The sequence below is a fragment of the Lepidochelys kempii genome, chromosome 3 (genome assembly GCF_965140265.1).
Source record: "Lepidochelys kempii isolate rLepKem1 chromosome 3, rLepKem1.hap2, whole genome shotgun sequence".
Classification (NCBI taxonomy): Eukaryota; Metazoa; Chordata; order Testudines; family Cheloniidae; genus Lepidochelys; species Lepidochelys kempii.
The window spans coordinates 8,982,185-9,002,054 of NC_133258.1; the positions used below are offsets into that span (position 1 = coordinate 8,982,185).

General features: G+C 47.2%; 1 protein-coding gene across 1 annotated transcript in view; it reads left to right on the plus strand.

Annotated features, from left to right (window-relative positions):
* Positions 1–16,504, plus strand: part of C3H8orf74 (chromosome 3 C8orf74 homolog) — a 34,555-nt gene extending 18,051 nt beyond the window's left edge. Inside the window, exons 3-4 of the mRNA XM_073335345.1 lie at positions 4,049–4,449; positions 16,283–16,504. Coding sequence (XP_073191446.1) covers positions 4,049–4,449; positions 16,283–16,504 — 623 coding nt within the window. The remainder of the gene's footprint in view (positions 1–4,048; positions 4,450–16,282) is intronic.
* Positions 16,505–19,870: the final 3,366 nt, after the last annotated feature.

The following is a 19,870-nucleotide window of genomic DNA, read 5'->3' on the forward strand; positions in this document are numbered from 1 at the left end:
ATTCTCTAGTAATTTGGGGGATTGCATTTTTATTTAATATTTACTTCTGTATGATTGTGTATTTCAATATTTGTCTTTGTTTGCTGCCAATTCCCTCTACCCCCACAAAAAAGACATTAATAATATTCATTGAAGAGTGAAGGAGTTTAGTGGAATCTCTCCCTTTTTAATAATTTTGCTGGGGTTTAACTTTACAGTGCCTCTCAATAACCACCTACCATCATTGTCCCGGCTGTGCCGGATCAGAGTCATCTGGCTCTGCAAACAATGAATGATTTTTTTTTGGTCAGCAAGTTCCCTTCTTAAGGTTTATAGAGTTCAAAGGCTACAATAAGAGAAACAGACAGCCTGGGTTACAGCTCAGCCCTTCACCAACAGCTGGCATTAGAAAAGCTTCAAAAAAGCAACTAAAATGATGAGGGGTTTGGAACGGGTCCCATATGAGGAGAGATTAAAGAGGCTAGAACTTTTCAGCTTGGAAAAGAGGAGACTAAGGGGGGATATGATAGAGGTCTATAAAATCATGAGTGGTGTGGAGAAAGTGAATAAGGAAAAGTTATTTACTTGTTCCCATAATATAAGAACTAGGGGCCACCAAATGAAATTAATGGGCAGCAGGTTTAAAACAAATAAAAGGAAGTTCTTCTTCACACAGTGCACATGCAACCTGTGGAACTCCTTGCCTGAGCAGGTTGTGAAGGCGAAGACTATAACAGGATTTAAAAGAGAACTGGATAAATTCATGGAGGTTATGTCCATTAATGGCTATTAGCCAGGATGGGAAAGGAATGGTGTCCCTAGCCTCTGTTTGTCAGAGGGTGGAGATGGATGGCAGGAGAGAGATGATCTGATCATTCATTACCTGTTAGGTTCACTCCCTCTGGGGTACCTGGCATTGGCCACTGTCGGTAGATAGGATACTGGGCTGGGTGGACCTTTGGTCTGACCCAGTATGGCCATTGTTATGTTCTTAGCTGTGGGGTACAGCCTTCTCAGAGACTTTTCCCCATTCTGAACACAAATAACTGAAACTGTAGAAGAGACCACCCTTTTAAGCCAGTGAGACTGCGCCCAAAATATTGCTCAACAGGGTGAGAAAAATTCTGCCTAATCTCAGTCAACCATCTCATTTGAGTGGGCCCCTGGAGAGGGTCACTTATTATAGGTTTCACTGTTGCCTTTTTTAAGGTTTTACCAGAGTTTCCTGAATTCCTTCTGAGACGATGATTGGGCCTTTAGTCTCCAGCCTTGACTACTCTGCCCAATAGGGGGTATGATCAGGCAGTTAACTACCTGCTTGGTAGGGTTGCCACCTTTCTAATTGCTGGTAACTGGATCCCTGAGGCCCCGCCCCTTCTCTGCCTCTTCCTTCAAAGGCCCCGCCCCATCACTCACTCCTCTCTCCCCCATCCCCCATCATTTGCTGGATCATCTCAAGGTGCCTGCCTGAAGGTAGGAGACAGCCCCGGCTGAGCAGAGGCTGGCATGGGTTAATGACTCGGCTCCTCCCCCCGCCCCATGGTAACCAGACTTTAGGTGCAGGTGCCATTTAGGGTTGCCAGCTCCACTTTTCGACTGGACTTTCCAGTCAAAAACTGGGCACCTGTCAACCCTAAATGGCACCCAGACCCAGTAGCCAAAAACCAGATGGGTGGCAACCCTACCGCTTGCAGGAAATAGGTAGAGCCTCTGTATCCAGTCACAAGAGTATTATGGGCCCAGTCCTACTCCAGTGGAGGATGATGGGAGTTTTGTCTTTGATTTTGGTGTGAGCAGGCTCAGGGTCTAAATGGTCTAAGAGGAACTAAAAAGTCTTCAAAGAGATTGTCACTTCCAAAGCATTGTGACAAGTAAACACAGAAATAGATCCCTCCAGATAAGTCTGTAGTCATCTTATATAATATTAGCAGTCTGGCACGAATATTAGGCCTATACAGTTAGGCCACTGGTGTGCAGAGACCACTGTGTATGTTGCTGACCAATATTGTGTCATAATTTCCTTTTTCTCCCTCCTCGATATCTCTGTCTCCTTCTGTTGTCTCTTGTCTTATACTTAGATTGTAAACTCTCTAGGGCAGGGTGTAACGAAGCGGCCTCTGGCAGGACACAACTGAGAGTATCAATTCAGGACAAATTGCTTAGAGCAGGGCAGTTAAAGCCTAAAGCTGGAGTTCCTTTACTATTAAGGCATGCCAAACCAGACAAACAGAGAGGACTTCAGTTTTACCCCACTGGCTAACCATAAATCATACAAGCAATTCCCTCAGATACCCCAGTTTCCCAGGTTTCAGAGTAACAGCCGTGTTAGTCTGTATTCGCAAAAAAGAAAAGGAGTACTTGTGGCACCTTAGAGACTAACCAATTTATTTGAGCATAAGCTTTCGTGAGCTCAGCTGTAGCTCACGAAAGCTTATGCTCAAATAAATTGGTTAGTCTCTAAGGTGCCACAAGTCCTCCTTTTCTTTTTTCCAGTTTCCCAGTATCACCACCGGCACTGCTCCTTATGGGGACGAATGGTTATGAAAACCAATACCCCAGTAAAAGACAAAAGGTTCTCCTGATCCCAAAGGACCTAGCCCCAGACCCAGGTCAATATACAAGTCAGATCTTACCCACAAATCCCGCTGTTGCCAATCCTTTACAATCCAAAATCTAAAGGTTTATTCATAAAAAGAAAGAAATATAGATGAGAGCTAAAACTGGTTAAATGGAATCAATTACATACAGTAATGGCAAAGTTCTTGGTTCAGGCTTGTAGCGGTGATAGAATAAGCTGCAGGTTCAAATCAAGTCTCTGGAGCACATTCACAGCTGGGATGGGTCATTCAGTCCTTTGTTCAGAGCTTCAATGTAGCAAAGTTCCTCCAAAGGTAAGAAGCAGGACTGAAGACAAGATGGAGGAGATGCAGCTGCCTTTTATAGTCTCTTGACATGTGGCCTGTGCTTCCTTTGTTCCAAAAATAAGCTGCCCAGCACATTGCCTGAAAGCCTTAGAGTCCTCTCAGTAGGCATGTCCCTTCATGCCTTGCTGAGTCACAAGGTGTATCTGCCTTCTCTCAATGGGTCAATTGTATAGCTGATGGTCCTTAATGGGCCATCAAGCAGGCTAGGCAGTGCTGCTGCCAAACTGTCTGGGGTGTCAGCCAGAAGCATAGCACAAGTTTGAACTACAGACAGTATAGAGCCAATACTTATAACTTTAAATACAAAATTATACCTGCATACAGATAGCATAATCATAAACAGCAAATCATAACCTTCTCGTAGACACCTTACTTGACCTACTTTGTAAAAGATTTTGTGCAACTAGAGGACCTCGGTTGCAACAATGATCTATAAGGTTACAGTTCAGGTCAATAACGTCACACAGGGATCATCTTTTTGTTCTGCGTTTGTACAGCGCCTGGCACAATGGGGCCCTGGTCCCTGGCTGGGCTCCTAGGCACTATGGTAACACATGTAATAAATAACAACAGCAGCAGCACTCAGTGTGACCACAAAGGCAATTCAACAAGAGGTGTGAGTGTGCACTGCAGAATCAGTAGGTGCAGAACCAGCCCTTGAGCCGTTATATGCGTCTGTCACAAAAATTCCCCTTCCCTCATGTAGCTGATTCAAGTGCATATCAACACCATCACAGTGTAAAATACCGGAGTGGGGTTATCCCAATAGGATCGTTGTCTGCTAAAAACATTTGTCAAACAGTTTCATTTGTTGTAAGCTTCCGGGCTGAGTGGCAGCCCTTCTTGTAAAACTCAGTATAATCCTTCAACCCTAGCTGTTATGTCCTGTAAAATGCAGCCACGTGGATCTAACACATCTTTCTAAACAACAGCCCTCAAGAAACAGTGGCTTCCCATCTTTCCCCCGTGACAAGGTTAAAGATGAACAGTGTGGGATAATATCAGTTTATTTTCCCCCCAAACAAACAAGGGTTGGTGCTAATCACCTCATCCTTTAAACAGCATGGTACCAAAATGGCATTCTGATTGCTACAAGAACCTGGTAGGGGTTACTTAGGAAATATTTTCATTTTGTTTCTTTCCAGGTTTGCCCGTTTCTCAGGCCATCTGTCTCCTAAAGGATAAACTCGTGGCGTGTGAGCCAAAGCTGAGCCCTTTCAAACCGTATGTCTTGTTTGAATACTTCTATAACACGCTCATCAGGCACTACGAGCTGTACCAGTTTGTGCTGTGTCGGGGGAGAGACGTTGAACAGGCGTCTGCCCACCTAGAAATCTGTGTGCCACCGCAGCCTCCGCCGCTGGTGGCAGGCGTTGATGCTGAAGTCTGGCGCTATCAGCAGCAGCTGGCTGCCCTCTCAGCCGCTGAGGTCCAAAACCGTACCAACGTGCTGCTCCTCCGAGAGATGCTACACCTGGAGAGGGAGCACATGTTGCAAAGAGCGGATGATGATCTGAAATCGCGAGCAGGGATCCTAGACAGACAGGTAACTCTGTAGTAGCTGTAGAGAAATGGGCACTTCATACTGAAAGGGATGCAGTGTGCTCCACACGCGAGGATACTACAAGTCAGGAGGCCTGGGTTCGGCTTCTGGCTCTGCCACTGATTCACTTTGTGACCTTGGGCATGTCACTTCCTCTTCTGTGGCCTCAATTGTCACCTGCCCCGGGGACAGTGTTCCCCAGAGACATGTCTGGGGTGGCCAGGAATCCGTGGCACATGCATGGAGGTTCTTCCTATTTATGATGATTCTTAGGTATTTTGACATGAGTTGGGAAGTTTTATTTCTAGCACTTTGCAAGTGACAGAGATGGGCGCAAACCAAAACCCCATCTCCAAACCCTCCTGAGCATGGGGGTTTTATAATCCAGACCTCTAATTTGGGGGAGTTCGGATTTGGCATGTGGATTCAATGTATCCGTTATAAAGGATGATTAGTGGAAGGCATCCAGATACCACACTGATGGGCAACCTTATAAAACCCTGCATAGATGTTATCCTCTTCATGCTTTAGTGCACGATGCCCCTTATTCTTGGCAGTCTCTTCTCGTGTTCCTGTCAACCTCTCCCTGGTCCTATCACAAGTATGTTACTGGATCTTAACAAAGAATAGTAACAGTTCCCCCTGGCCTGGAGGTGAGGTAAGAGCTGGAATCCCAAACGGTTACAGAGCGGATGGTTTGGGACTATGTCATGTAGAGTATTCCTGTTGGGCCTTGATACACCTACTGTCTACCCACATTGCATGCCTTTCCCCTGCAACCTGACGCGTAGCAGGAGCTGTTGGGATTGAGCAAGAGTTGAGTAATGCACTATGGGAAGTGGAGTTACCTCTACTCCTCTGAGTAGTTGACTCCTGCGCAAGAGGTGCTGGGCACGTGACTTGCTCCTGCAAAGTAACCCTGCCTATCCCAGTACAAGGTCAGGCTTCACTTAGAGTATGTCTAAACTGCAATGCAAGCCCAGGGTTAGCGGGACTTGAGTCAGTGGATCCTGGGTTAGAGAAATCAATGCTTGAGTGTCTCCACTGATTGTCAACCCTAGGTTAAGAATTTTCTAACTCACACTGAACCTGGGGCTCTGGTGTCTACACTGCAGCATGCAGCCCTGAGTCAAACCATCCATATCCCAGACTCCCTAGCATCCTCCCAAAATTTAGCCGCTCTAGCTCTTTGACCATGGTGCCACGTGATAAAAATTGGCAGTCCACCCTGCACTTTACAGAGAGCTTGAACAGCCTGCCAACACATACTGCCAAGCAGGCATTTTGGTCTGTGTGCTCCCACCCACCAGAGCCGGCAATGTGAAGAAGTCGTCTCGCTTGCGCTTTACTCCTGGCTCAGGAAACAGGCAGGGCTTCCATGAGATGCTGGTGGACGTTTTGGCAGAGTTTTCTGACCTACCGAAGGCACCTAACGGACCTTCTGATGGAGCAGGAGGAGAAGGAGAACACAGACATGGCTGACTTGCACTGGTGATGTTGCTCACCACACTCGGTAGAGACGCTCATGCTTCCTACATAGACTGGCACTTCTGGAGCAGGGCCACAAGCAGAGACTGGTGGGACTGTATTCTCTGGCAGACCTGGGATGACCAGTGGTGGGTCCAGAACTTTTGCATGAAGAAAGCTATCTTTTTGGAGCTTTATGAGTGGTTTGCCCCAACCCCCAGCATAAAGATACCCGCATGAGGGCAGCCTTGCCAGTTCAGAAGTGGGTCGCTATAACCATCTGGAAGCTGGCTACCCCTGACTGCTACCGGTCTGTGGCCAACCAGTTTGGTATTGGAAAGTCGACTGTAGGTAAAGCAGTGGTGGAAGTTTCTGAGGCAACCAGGGGTGTGGTTTACCCCAAGGTGGCCGGCATAAAAGATATTCCTGCAGCAACTGCTGGCTTTGAGAGAATAGGGTGTCCAAACCAGGACCACTGATGGGACACGTGCCCATCGTTTGCCCTCATCAAGGAGCACAGGAATACATAAACCTCAAAGGGTACTACTCCATTAGTAAGCAGGTCCTCATAGATGACAGCACTTGATTTATGAATGCTAACGTGGACTGCACTAGAAAAGTTCATGATACCAGGATTTCTTGCCAATAGGGAGTCAACATTCACGGACAAGCTGGGATGCTATTCCCGCCAAATGGCATTGTCAAAAACAACATTCCCATCCTTGTTCTGGGGGATCTTGCATACTCCGTTTTGCATTGGCTTATGAAACTTATCCTGGTATCAGAGGCTCTGGCAAAAGAAGATTTAATTATATGCTCAGCTGGTGTAGAATGGTTGTTGTCTGTGCATTTGGCAGACTGAAATCTCATTGGAGAGGTCTCCAGACCCATTTGAATGCCAGTGTCATCAATGCTGTGTGCATTACTGTGGCTTGCTGTGCTCTTCGCAATCTTTGTGAAGGCAGAGATGAGCCATGTGTTTACCTTTATTATTTGAAATATACATTGTCTGATGTGACGCAGTGATAGCCGTACGACTTCTTGATGAAAGAAAAGGCTTTATTTATAAACACATTGTCAAGGTTCCTCCCCCACTCTGAATTCTAGGGTACAGATGTGGGGACCTGCATGAAAACCTCCTAAGCTTACTTTTACCAGCTTAGGTTAAAACTTCCCCAAGGTACAAATTAATTTTATCTTTTGTCCTTGGAATAACCACTGCCACCACCAAACTCCAACTGGGTTTACTGGGAAACTTAGTTTGGACACATCTTTCCCCCCAAAATCCTCCCAACCCTTGCACCCCACTTCCTGGGAAAGGTTTGGTAAAAATCCTCACCAATTTGCATAGGTGACCACAGACCCAAACCCTTGGATCTGAGAACAATGAAAAAAGCATTCAGTTTTCTTACAAGAAGACTTTTAATAGAAATAGAAGTAAATAGGAGTAAAGGAATCACCCCTGTAAAATCAGGATGGTAGATACCTTACAGAGTAATTAGATTCAAAACATAGAGAATCCCTCTAGGCAAAACCTTAAGTTACAAAAAAGACACACAGACAGAAATAGTCATTCTATTCAGCACAATTCTTTTCTCAGCCATTTAAAGAAATCATAATCTAACGCATACCTAGCTAGATTACTTACTAAAAGTTCTAAGACTCCATTCCTGGTCTATCCCCGGCAAAGCAGCATACCGACAGACACAGACCCTTTGTTTCTCTCCCTCCTCCCAGCTTTTGAAAGTATCTTGTCTCCTCATTGGTCATTTTGGTCAGGTGCCGGCAAGGTTACTTTTAGCTTCTTAACCCTTTACAGGTGAGAGGATTTTTCCTCTGGCCAGGAGGGATTTTGAAGGGGTTTACCCTTCCCTTTATATTTATGACACACATATTAGAAGAGTACATTAATCCATTGCCAACACAGTGTTACAACAAACCTTTTTTTAAAATGTGCATGAACAAGTGCAAACAGTGAAACCATATATAAGATAGAAACCACTTACTGCTTCATGTCTCTCCTCTCCCCCTCCCGCCCTTGTCCTTTGCCTTCCTTCCATATTTGCTGCACCCTTGGCGCCAGGAAAATGGGGTGGAAGCATCCACATAAGAGGGGAGTCGATATGGAGAACTGCAGGGGGCAAAGTTGCTCTGCCCAGCCACTCATAGGGCCCGATTGCATGAGCCACGCAGCCATGGAGTTATCCAAGCTGTGTCTGGACTACAGCACAGGGCTCCGTGGTGGACACTTAGACCATGGTGTGTGTCATTTACTTCTGTACTGCAGAGCTTGTTTATACACAGCAGATGTATTCATCATAAGATCTTTTAATGCTCTGCCAGGTATGGCTAAAGTTAGCTTTAAATAAGGTAATGTTACACACAAAGCCACCTAATGGTAGAACAGCCTAATACAGTAGGCATTTGATTACATCTCCCCCTTTAAGTTCTACTTTCCTACCATTTACGATATTTACACTATCACTGGTTTCAGAGTAGCAGCCGTGTTAGTCTGTCTTTGCAAAAAGAAAAGGAGTACTTGTGGCACCTTAGAGACTAACCAATTGATTTGAGCATGAGCTTTCGTGAGCTACAGCTCACTTCATCGGATGCATGCCGTGTTTCCATACTCATGTTTCCACGGCATGCATCCGATGAAGTGAGCTGTAGCTCACGAAAGCTCATGCTCAAATCAATTGGTTAGTCTCTAAGGTGCCACAAGTCCTCCTTTTCTTTTTACACTATCACTGAAATTCAGTACATATCAGATTGTTAAGTGTCTCTGAATTGTACTGGTTTTCTAAGTACATGACCCAAACACATAACTTGGTCATCGGGCTGTCCATTAGGTGCAACAACTGGATGTTGTTGCTTTGGAATCCTTGAGTCTTCTTGTTCTGCATCTGCCATCTCTAGAGTTTGCTCTGTTGATTATTCTTCCTGAGGAACAAACTGTAGATTTCAATTGTTTATGCTGAACTTTCCACTGTCAGTCTCTATCACATATGATCTGGGAGCTAAATTATTTTTCTTTATGACAGCTGGAGTTGTCCATCTTTTTTCTCCATCCAGTTTGACATGAACATGGTTCTAGACTGGCAGTCCTCTGAGTGACATCTGTTGTAAAAATGTTCATAAGGTATTTTAGCCATTTTATCTGCTTTGGCTATTCTTCTCGTGTCTGGCCACTTTGGAGATAGGTTCTTTTCCAAAGTTGGAGCAGTAGTTCTGAGTTGTCATCCCATCAGGAATTGTGCTGGACTATATCCAGTAGCCACTATTTGTGTTGATTTGTAACTTAGAAGAACAAGGAATGGATCTTCCTGCTGTAGGATTTCTTGACTGTTTGTACAACCTCTAGCTTCTCCATTTGCTTGTGGATAATGTGGGATGCTAGTAATATGATCAAAATCATTTATTTGGAATGACAAATTCTGCTGCAGTGAATTATGATCCATTGTCCTTCACTTGTTGTTCTGGAATACCAAAGTGAGCAAAAATAGTTCACAACAACCAGGTAATGTTGCCCTCTGAATTTGTATAGATCTGCAGCTTGTATCTTCAAAGGTCTGTCTGGTAGAGGTGTTGTTATTAAAGGTACTTTGTGTTGTAGTTGATCTATTAGTTCTGCAATGTTCACATGCAGGTACCTTATTCTTTATGAGTAGCAGCCGTGTTAGTCTGTATTTGCAAAAAGAAAAGGAGGACTTGTGGCATCTTAGAGACTAACAAATTTATTTGAGCATAAGCTTTCGTGAGCTACAGCTCACTTCTTCGGATGCATTCATTGGACTGATACCCAGCCACCACACTCACTAGTTGGCCTGTTCATGGCATTTAGATAACCCTTGATGTCCTTCATGGATGAGGTTTAGGATTTCTCCTCTCATATCATTTGGAATTACAATGAAATTGCCTTTAATCATGAATCATTTGACTCACTTAATTGTCCATGCACTGCAAAGTAGTCTATTGTCACTTTCTTAGTGTCCTTTAGATACTTGGGCCAGCCAGCCCCGATGTAACTTAGAACTTCCTGAAGCTGCATGTCCATTGAGGTTGCTTTTTGTGGCTGGAGTCATCTCTTTTCTGACACTGGTCTGTATGTGTCCACATACACCTTTACATCACCTTCAAGCTCATGGGTAATTGACTGTGACGCTGGGCTCCATGACAGAGAGTCTGCTACTACCAGATTTTTCCCAGAAATGTATTTAGCAATTTGGTTTAAGTTGCCTTAACCTTATAGCAACAGACACTGGCATCTCAGCAGTGCTTGATCCAAGTCTTTTCTGATAATGAGGGTTGCAAGCAGTTTATGGTCTGTTATCAGTGTAAACAAATCCAGTCCACACAGATATCTGTTAAACTTTCCACCTGCCCCTACACTTGCCAGGCACTCCTTTTCAATCTGTGCATATCGTTTTTCTGCTTCTGTGACTGTTCGAGAGCAAAATGCATCTGGCTTCCACACAGAGTCATGCTGCTGGAACAATACACCACCTAGGTCATTGCTGCTTGTATCTGCACTGACCGGTGGTGGGCTTGTTCACATCATAGTGCTTGAGAACTGGAGCTGTTGAGATAATTTATTTTACCTTTTTTGAAAGCAATTTGTTGATTTGACTCCCATAGCCAAGATGTGTTGGACTTTACCAGTTTGTTCCATGGTTTCGTCACTGTAGAAAGGTCTTGTCGGTATTGACCAAGGTAATTTACCATCCGCAGTATATGTTTCAATTCTTGTACAGTAGTTGGTGCTTTCAATTCTCAAATTGCTTTTACTTTCTCATGGCTAGGAGTGATTCCCTCTTTGTTTATTGTCTGTCACAAAAACTTGATTTTGGGTAGGCAGAAAACACATTTTCCCTTGTTGAGCTGCAGACCAGACTGACTGATTAGGCTTAGGACTTCACTGAGGGTTTTGGTGTGTTCTTCCACTGAAGAGCCATATATCAGAATATCGTCCATGAAAACTACAGCTCCATTTGTGTTTGTTAACAGTTCTGGAATCTTTCTTTGGAAAATGTCAGGAGCACTGGTAATCCCAAAAGGTAATCTTCAAAAGCAGAATCTCCCAAAGGATGTGATAAGTGAAGTCGGTTTAGCACTTTCTTTGGCTAAAGGAATTGGCCAGAATCCACTCCAGGTATCTAGGTTGGAGAATACTGTAGCTCTTTTCACTTTGGGGAGGGAATCATCCAGTGTTGGGAGTCTAGATTTTTCTCTCACCGTTGTGCTTCATTAAGATCCACACAGGTTGATGTTTTCTTTTTAACTCTTACCATTGGGGCACACCATGCTGTTGGTTCAGAGATTTTCTTGATTATGCTAATCCTTTCCATTCTCTTAGACTCCCTTTCCACTGTATGAAGTAATGGGATAGGAATCCTCAGAGGTATATATACCCTATATGGTTCCGCATTGTCTCTTAAGGTTATTTGTACTGGACCTCCTCTCAAAAGTTCAATATCACCAAATATTGAAACCCTGTCCTCAAGCTTGTGCAGCCAACCTCAGCATTTCCTCTTGCCATAAGGCCCTGTCCAGAACTGTGACCATCAGTTCAACACAGAAACGCTTCTCCTTGGAATGGTCCATGAAGGTACATTGACACAGGCTTTTGATGAAGCGAGGGTGAGCTGTGGAGACCCAACAGCCTGTAGAGGTCGAGGGACCTAGAATAGGACAAGGCATAGCCGGTTATTTTCTCAAATAGTTCAGCACAGGAGCACAGAAAAAAACCCTTGTGGAATTTCAACGGCATAAAATGTTGCTGTTCCAAACTGAACTTCAGTATATTTTGAGAAGGATGCGGCAGACCACAGAAGAGCCCTGGACATCAAAGTGAAGAAGTGCAGAGACAATAGTGAATTAAAAAATACAATCTGCTTTTAAAAAAAAATTGCAGATCAACTTGGGTTTTGGGGGTGCTGTCAGAGGCTATGCTGCCAATGGCTTTTCTATCATTTCAGGCCTTCCACATTTTGGAGGCCATAACAGTTCTTGTGGTGCCTGATTGACAAAGGGAGATGTTATTCCAAGTTGCGGTGGGAAACCAGCAGCGTATGCAACTGAAGTATTCAAATCTGTAGTGACTGAACAGCACATCTATGAGTGGAGTGGGCTGGTAAGCTACTGAGGTGGCCTTGGAAAATACACCCTTCCCTGAAATTGGCTACCTATCCGGAGTTCCTGCTATAGGAAAAGTATGCAGCTTTCAGCACTGGTGATTGGGTCAGAATTCATGGGGGACTCAACAGGACACTGTGTTAGCTTCCACCTGGCTTATCTTGTTATGACTGCTTGCAAACACGCAGAGCTCCACCCCCCCAACCCCACCCCACCCAGTCATATTTGGGACAAATGATTCTGTCACCTATGGACTGCATGGACTACCTTTAACTGAAATTAACTGGACTTGTAAATGAGACCCATTTCCACAACCCACAGTTCACTGTTTCCAGGCAGTTTGTTACACCATAGAGTGGTTATAGAGGAGTGTACTTACAGGCTTAGAAACATAAGGTTATTATTTTTAAGAAACAAGAATGCCTGAGCAAAAGTCTGTGCCTTTCCAGTAAAAATTCACTCTCAAGGCGTTTTTATTGTTTGCATTTTCTGTCACCATTTTGAACTCCATGTGGGGTGAGACGTGAGGGGGATTCCAAGGTGCCGGCATACAATCCGACATTAGAGGATACACGCTGCTAGCCGGAGCATCTAATAACTTTCGCATTGGTTCATAGAACGGAAATCCCTCCCATTCCTATATTAATAAACTTAAAAATGGAGCCAGAAGCTTACTTGGCTCTGGGGCAGCTTCTGTGTCTACTGCCGGTTCCCCGGTGGGCTGTTCCTCGGGGGGAGGGACATTAGAAAGCCCCTCTGAGTACAGCCCCAGGATGTGCAACTGCTGCTCCTGCAGAAAAGCCTCCTCTGAGACCAGTTTCAGCAACAGAATCAATTTGCTGGCTTCACTCGGCGCCTGCTGCTGGCTCCCATCAGTCCCCAGGCTTACCTGTTCTGTTCATTCCCTTTGGGGCACCCGGCATTGGCCACCATCAGAAGACAGGATACTGAGCTAGATGGACCTTTGGTCTGACCCAGTATGGCCATTCTTATGTTCTTAGATTCCCTGCTCCAAAAACAGAGACATCGAGAAGCCAGGACTCATGGAAGACCAGAGCATGGTACAGGGGACTTTCTCCCAGCCTTTTTATTGTTAGTACTGTTATGAGCTGGGTGAAACCTTGTTATGGGCTGAGTTTTGTATGGAGATTTGTAGATGTGAGCTCACCTTTCAATTAACATAACTATAAATATAAGCCCCACCTATGGCAAAAGGTGTATGCCAACTCATGCAGGAGCTTTTGGCTGAGTATTGTTTTGGGTACTGTGTTAGAGTGACCAGACAGCAAGTATGAAAAATTGGGACACGGGGTGGGGGTAATAGGCACCTGTATAAAACAAAGCCCCAAATATCGGGACAGTGCCTATAAAATCAGGACATCTGGTCACCCTAGTGTGTGTGTGGAGAGAGAGATCACACAAGACACTGAGGCAGGCAAGAACAGAGAGAGAGAGAGAGAGAGAGCCTGAAGGAGCAGCTGTAAGTGTCTGGATGACTTTGGAAGAAACCTTTTGGGTTTGCGGGTCGGGGTGCAGACTGAAAAGCTTGGTGCTGTGAACAAAAGAAGCTGTTTCCTTTTATTTGATTCATTCTGCATTCAGAGCCACAGGACTCTTTGCATTCTTTGTAGATCAACAAGACTATCTCAGAGAAACACCTGATGATCATCAATTTCTACTCCCAACTGGAACACCCCCTGCACTCCAAACTTTGTCCAGCAGCTTGGGTCCAAAAGGGGCAGCCATGCTATTGACCCACTCGTTATTATTTTGTGGCATCCACAGCATGTTAGTCATTTCATACAAAACACACAAAGAGCAGGTCCCTGTCCCGGAAATCTTAAACTCTACAAGCCACCTTTCCCACTGCTGACTAATATGTCACTGCATGAGCTCCTTTGCAACTGTCAGTGGGAGTGCTCACAGAGTAAGATAATAACGTGAGTGAGGGTTTGAGAATGCAGCCCCAAAGGACGGACGTGACAGCCCAGCGAGGGTATAACATGCGCGATGACGGGACGTGGCAAAGAAGGACGTGAGTTACGGATGTGATGACACAGTTACTCAGCTGACAACACCATGTATGTCTTGGCAGGAGAAAAGAGGCTTTAATAAGGATGGGAATAATCTCACCTCGCTCTTGTATAGCACTTCGCCTCAGTGGCAGTCAGAGCACTTTACAAAGGAGGGCAGGGTCATTATCCCCAGTTTACAGATGGGGAAAGTGAGGTCACCCAGCAGGACAGTGGCAGAGCAGGGAATAGAAACCAGGGCACCTGACTTCCAGTGCAGTGCTCTGAAGAAGTAACAAGCGGGACTGGTCCAGTGAGCTCGGGAGGGCATTCTACACGTTGGGGCAATGGTAGGGTTTTCTTTTTTTAAATAAAGCACACAGCAAAGAAACGCAAAGGTAACAAAACGTATATTACCCTGATCCGCTCTGATGCAAAAGATTGAGATACCACTTGCTCTGGTGGCACTGACTCATATTCATGCAGATTGTTTTCCAGGCACTGCTGAGTGAATGAGGTCTGCACTTGAGGTGATGGAACTTGGGTTTGTTTATCTTCCAGTGACTTTGTCATCTCAGCATGGAGTGGTGCATCTCCCGGGTCTATGTCAGGCTGCCCTCAGCTCCCTACCTCAGTGACCTGTGTATTCACGGAAGGGAGAAAAGCCTTGGACCAAAGTCTGTGATCCGTACCCAGTGGGAGTTTTGCTTGAGTAAAGGCTGCAGAATTGGGCTCATTGTATTTAAACAAGCAGATCCTCTTCTCCTGCATTAACGATAACCCCTCACTAAACTAAATCCATTTGGAAAAAGCTAAAAGAAAAGTACATTTCACCACTGATGCTGCTTGTTCGCGTTTTACTGAGCTTGGACAGTGAATCTGGAGAGATCAGAGTCAACTCCCCTGTTTTCCTGCCCTCACACAATGCCCCTGTGTTAGAATGTCCCAACCCCACTTTTTAACCAAGCTTAACTGGTGGGTACTAAACTACGTGAGAGTGACCCTTTAATAGAGGCGATGGTCCTGAGGCTTTGTCCACAACTTTAATTCTTGATCCCACCCTGTATTCATCACATTCACGTCTTTTGGTGCAAGAGCATTCAGTTCCCACCCAAGCACTGAACTCCTGCTGATGTCAATGGGAGTCTTGGGTGTGCAAAAAAATGCAGAATTAGGTTCTTTATGGCTAGGGTATGTACTGGGCTGCCACTTCTCGTCTCATTCCATAACCAGCTGTGAAGAGTTTGTAACACTTAGGGGGGAAAGCACATTAACCCACCTCAGCTTGCACTTCAGGTTCTCAGCCCAGGAGCAAATCATTTTGGAAATTTAATTAAACTCTAACGAGGCACTTTTATTATTGGGCCATCTGTCTCGTGGAATTAATGTACAATAATGTGCAGGTGGCTAACTGCTCCGTTGGCAAGTTCAAGTAAAGCAGAAATGAGCTTCCCAAATCACCTTTTGAACTCATGCAAACACCAGAAAAAAGCAACAAGGCAGGTCTAACTGCTTCTTTAAGCACCGCAAGTCCCTTACATGGGTCAGTCCAAATATAGGACTGGAAACTCCCTCCACATTTTCCTCATGGCTCTCAGTGGGGTGGGGGTCTTGCTCCTCCTCTCTGAGGAATCAGCCGGGGTGAGGGGGAGTTGGTCCACAGATCTGATTAGATCTCAGGAGATCTGGTGGTCTGGGTCATCTGCATGGAGGCCTCTGTCATACTGACAATAAATGCAACACCCTGTCCTTCTGTGCTGTCTCCGAGCCCCTCCCCAACCTTCTTGGCAGCGTGGCTTCGATGAAGCAGTATGCCCATGTGTTTGCCCTCCCCTCCCCACCCTGGGGTTTCAGAGTGTAGAGGGAAACCTGCCTTCAGAGTCATCTGTGACACATGCAGAGAATTTCTGCAGTGGTAAGTGGAGGGTGCTGCTCTGGAGAATGGCCACCTCCCAGGCATGCCCAGGCCCGCACCTTCTCCAGCAGCAGATCCAAAGCCTCACCGAGCTGCCTAGAAGAGCTTTCCACCAGGCTGGGGAAAGGGTAATGCTGCTACACAGGAGGCACCTCACCACCTTTTCTGCTCCCCCTGCCCCCTCCTTCATTCATTGCCAGCTTGGCCCAGGATCAGTTCAAAGGGAATGGCCCCTTTGTAATGTAATACAGGTAGTAAAAAGAGAGATGAAATGAACCACTGCCCTCCTCCTCTTCCGTTTGCTCTTCAGATTTTGGAGACCCTAGTGAAAGAAGTGATCGGGATCCAGATCCAAGCTCTCCATGAGATCCTGCAGACTGAGATCCAGACCACCTTCGAGATCCTGGAGCTGAGACTCCAGAAGAGGGCCCTGATCCTGAGCCCTCCTAGCCCCTATCCCCCACCTCCCTCTCTTGAAGAACGAGCAAAGAAGTCACCCAAAGCTCAGCAGCAGAAAACAAAGAAGAAGTGAGGGATGCAGGTTGGTGTAGCACTTGGCAGAAATCCCTGACTGACCTGTAATAACCGTGGATTGTGCTTTTCAGTCCTGAAGACCATATCACCTGCCCTGGGTTTTAAACGCTCGATCCATAGCTTGATGCTGGTCTGTTAGTTCACCTTTCCCTGGCTGGAATGGGTCAGTGGGACTGATGAGCTATTAATATGGAATGAGCATAGCTTTGGGAGCTACAACTTTATTGTCCTCTTAACAGCTTCCTGGTGCAACGTTGGCCCTCTGAATTTGGCAATAAAGACCAAGAGACCCGTCTAACAACTGTATGGCCTGACTCTCCTTGACATTATTCCGCTGACTTCCCTGAGGCATGGGAATCGGGCAATCTGGGGGTCATCTAGTGCCTCTGGTTGGGCCTGGCTGCATGACCTTGCATGAGTCACTCACTATTGCTATGCCTCACCTTACCCATTTGTAAAAGAGGGTTGATAAGGATCATAATAATACCCACTCGCTAGGGGTGACATGAGACCTAGTGCAGGAACTCTGAGACCCTCACACGAAAGGTGAGCAAAGTATTAGTATTCCTCACTCCCGTCAATTGTTTAATCTCTAGAAGCCTCAGGGCTGTTAAACTCTGCCCTCTAGGGGTGCATGACGGGTCCTTGTCCATGACTCAGTATGGGTGTTTTTGTCCATTTCATGAAACCTGATGAAAGGCCCCGGTGTATGAATACTCCTATATTCAAAACGGCCACTGTCCCCAATTACTGTCAACGGGACTAAAGCCAGCAAAAGGGCACTGTTTACCTACAGCCTATCTGCACACGCAGGCAGCCCTTAATAGAGCTGGCTGCCATCTCCCACTGTTTTCAGTGAGATTGAAGCCAGGCCCGGAGAAGATGGCTGCCACACTCTGGTTCAGGGGCCTGGACAGGACACAGGGAGTGTGAGAAACAGTAGAGATGCTGTGAAAGGGGGATGAGACAGTGAGGGGGAGCAGGAGGCAGATTTAGAGGCTGCAGGAGGATGTGGGGACAGCAGGGAGTCTGAGGGGTGCAGGAAGATGTGGGAGGGAAGGAGGGAGGTGGAGGCATCTACAGGAGGATGGGGGGGCAGGAGGGAGGCTGAGGGGGGGCAGGAGAATGTGGGAGGGAAGGAGGGAGGTGGAGGCACCTACAGAGGGATGGGGGGCAGGAGGGAGGCTGAGGGGTGCAGGGGAATGTGGGAGGCTGAGGGCTTGCAGAAGACAGTGATGGGCTGGGAGAAGAGGGGATGGAATGGCCGCTCCCGCAGCCTGGGGGTTGTGGTGGGGAAGGAGAGTCCCCTCCAAGCAGCCAGGGGAAGGCAGCATTGACAACTCTCCTGAACTGATCGCAGGTCACAGGATTTTGGCGCCTACAGGAGGAGCTGTCGTGATGACACCAGAGGGGCTGGGCACGTGGCCAGAGCTCTGTGCGACTGCAACAGCCTCAGGGCTGAGGACACAGACCTGCCCTGCCGCTGAGCCCTGCCTTCATGTATGTCCCTAGAGCAGAGGGAGGGTCCTGGGGCTGCGGGAGGCAGGGGACGAGGGGGAAGTTGGGGCTACTGGGTCCCAAGCAGAGACGTTCTGGGGCAGCAGGAGGGAGAGACGTGTTGTTGCAGGCTCAAGACAGGAATAAGAAACGCATGGCAGTTCCCATTCTCAGGGGTGAGGCGAGGGTAAGTGGAGACTCCATCTGAGCAGCCAGGGAGAGGTGAGGATTTTTGAGTGCCATTAAACATCCCCTCAGTTTTCACTTAAAATGCTGCCACTGTGGCACTGCAGTGAGTCGGTGCGGACACCCAGGGGCGGGGTGCTCCTGTCGCTGTAGGTAACCCACCTCCACAAGCAGTGGCAGCCAGGTTGACGGAAGAATTCTTCTGGCGACCTAGCGCTGTCTGCATGGGGACCTGGGTTGGTTTAACTAGGCCACTCGGGGTGCGTGTGAAGTTTTCACACCCCGACCAACATACTTAAACTGACCGAATTTTCTAGTGCAGACCAGGCCTGCCTTTGCAACGATCACAGAGACTTTGGCAGAGGAACAGAGGGGAGTCAACAGACAGATTAAAAACCATGGTTTGACTTTTTAAGAAAAATCTCGTGATTTGAGGGTCAATCTCATGATGTTGGAGGGGCTGACTCGGGATTTTTTGCTCTCACGCGGTTGGCAATACTTATGACTGGGACCCGGAGGTGCTACAGACATACAAAGAGCACAGAACTCAGCCACGGGGACATGTGGACTCTGGTAGCTGCGAGACACCTTTGTGCCTCCCTGAGTCTGGGCCGCTGGAGAGGCCTCTGGTGTGACTTAGAAACCTCTGGGGGCCTGTCTACATTACAGCAGCCGTCCTGGACTGAAGCACTGCCCAGAACCTGCGTAGTGATGCATGCTGCAGCCCCAGCACACCCCCAGGTCACATCCCGGCCTGTCCCCTACTCCTGCCCTTGCAAGGCAGGACCCAGGAAGCAGCCTTATCGCTGTCTTTCACGGTGCCTGTGGGTATGTCTCTACACTGCAATAAAAGACCCACAGTGACTGGCCTGGGTTAGCTGACTCAGTCTTATGGGGTTTGATCTGCAGGGCTATAAAACTGCAGTGCAGATTTCAGGCTCAGGCTGAGGGCCAGGCTCTGAGACCCCTTGGGGAGGGTCTCAGAGCCCGGGCTCCATTTTATAGACGGGGAGGTGAGTCACAGAGGGTATGTCTACACTGCAGCTGGGAGTGAGCCTCTCAGCCTCACTGGACAGACTCGCGCGAGTGCCATTCAAGCTTTGGCTGAAACATTCCAAAAAATTCAGACTGTGGCAGATACCCAGTATGGGAAAGTTCAGGCCAAATGGTTAAAGTTTTGCAAAATTATCAGCAATTGAAAATAGGGTCTTATAATGGAAAATGTCAGGTAACCTTCATAATAGGTGGTGTCATAGGCGCTGACTCCATGCGTGCTCTGGGGCTGGAGGACCCACGGGAAAAAAATAGTGGGAACTTGGCACCCGCTGGCAGGCCCTGCGAATCAGCTCCTCCCCCTCCCCCATGCCTCCCACCCACCGCTGATCAGCTGTCTGTCCAGGCAGGCAGGAGGCGCTGGGGGATGAGGGGGAGGAGCAAGGGCAGGAAGAGGCGGAGCGAAGGTGGGACATGCTCAGGGGAGGGGGTGGAACGGGGCGGGAAGAGTGGAGCGGGGTGGAAAGAGGTGAGGTGGAGGCGGAGCGCAGGCAGGAAGAGGCGGCGGGGCCTTGGGGGAAGGGGCAGAGTGGGGGCAGGGCCTGGGGCCGTGTGGGGATTGAGCACCCCCGGGGAAATGAGAAAGTCGGCACCTGTGGGTGGCGCTACCAGTGCCACCTATAATTAT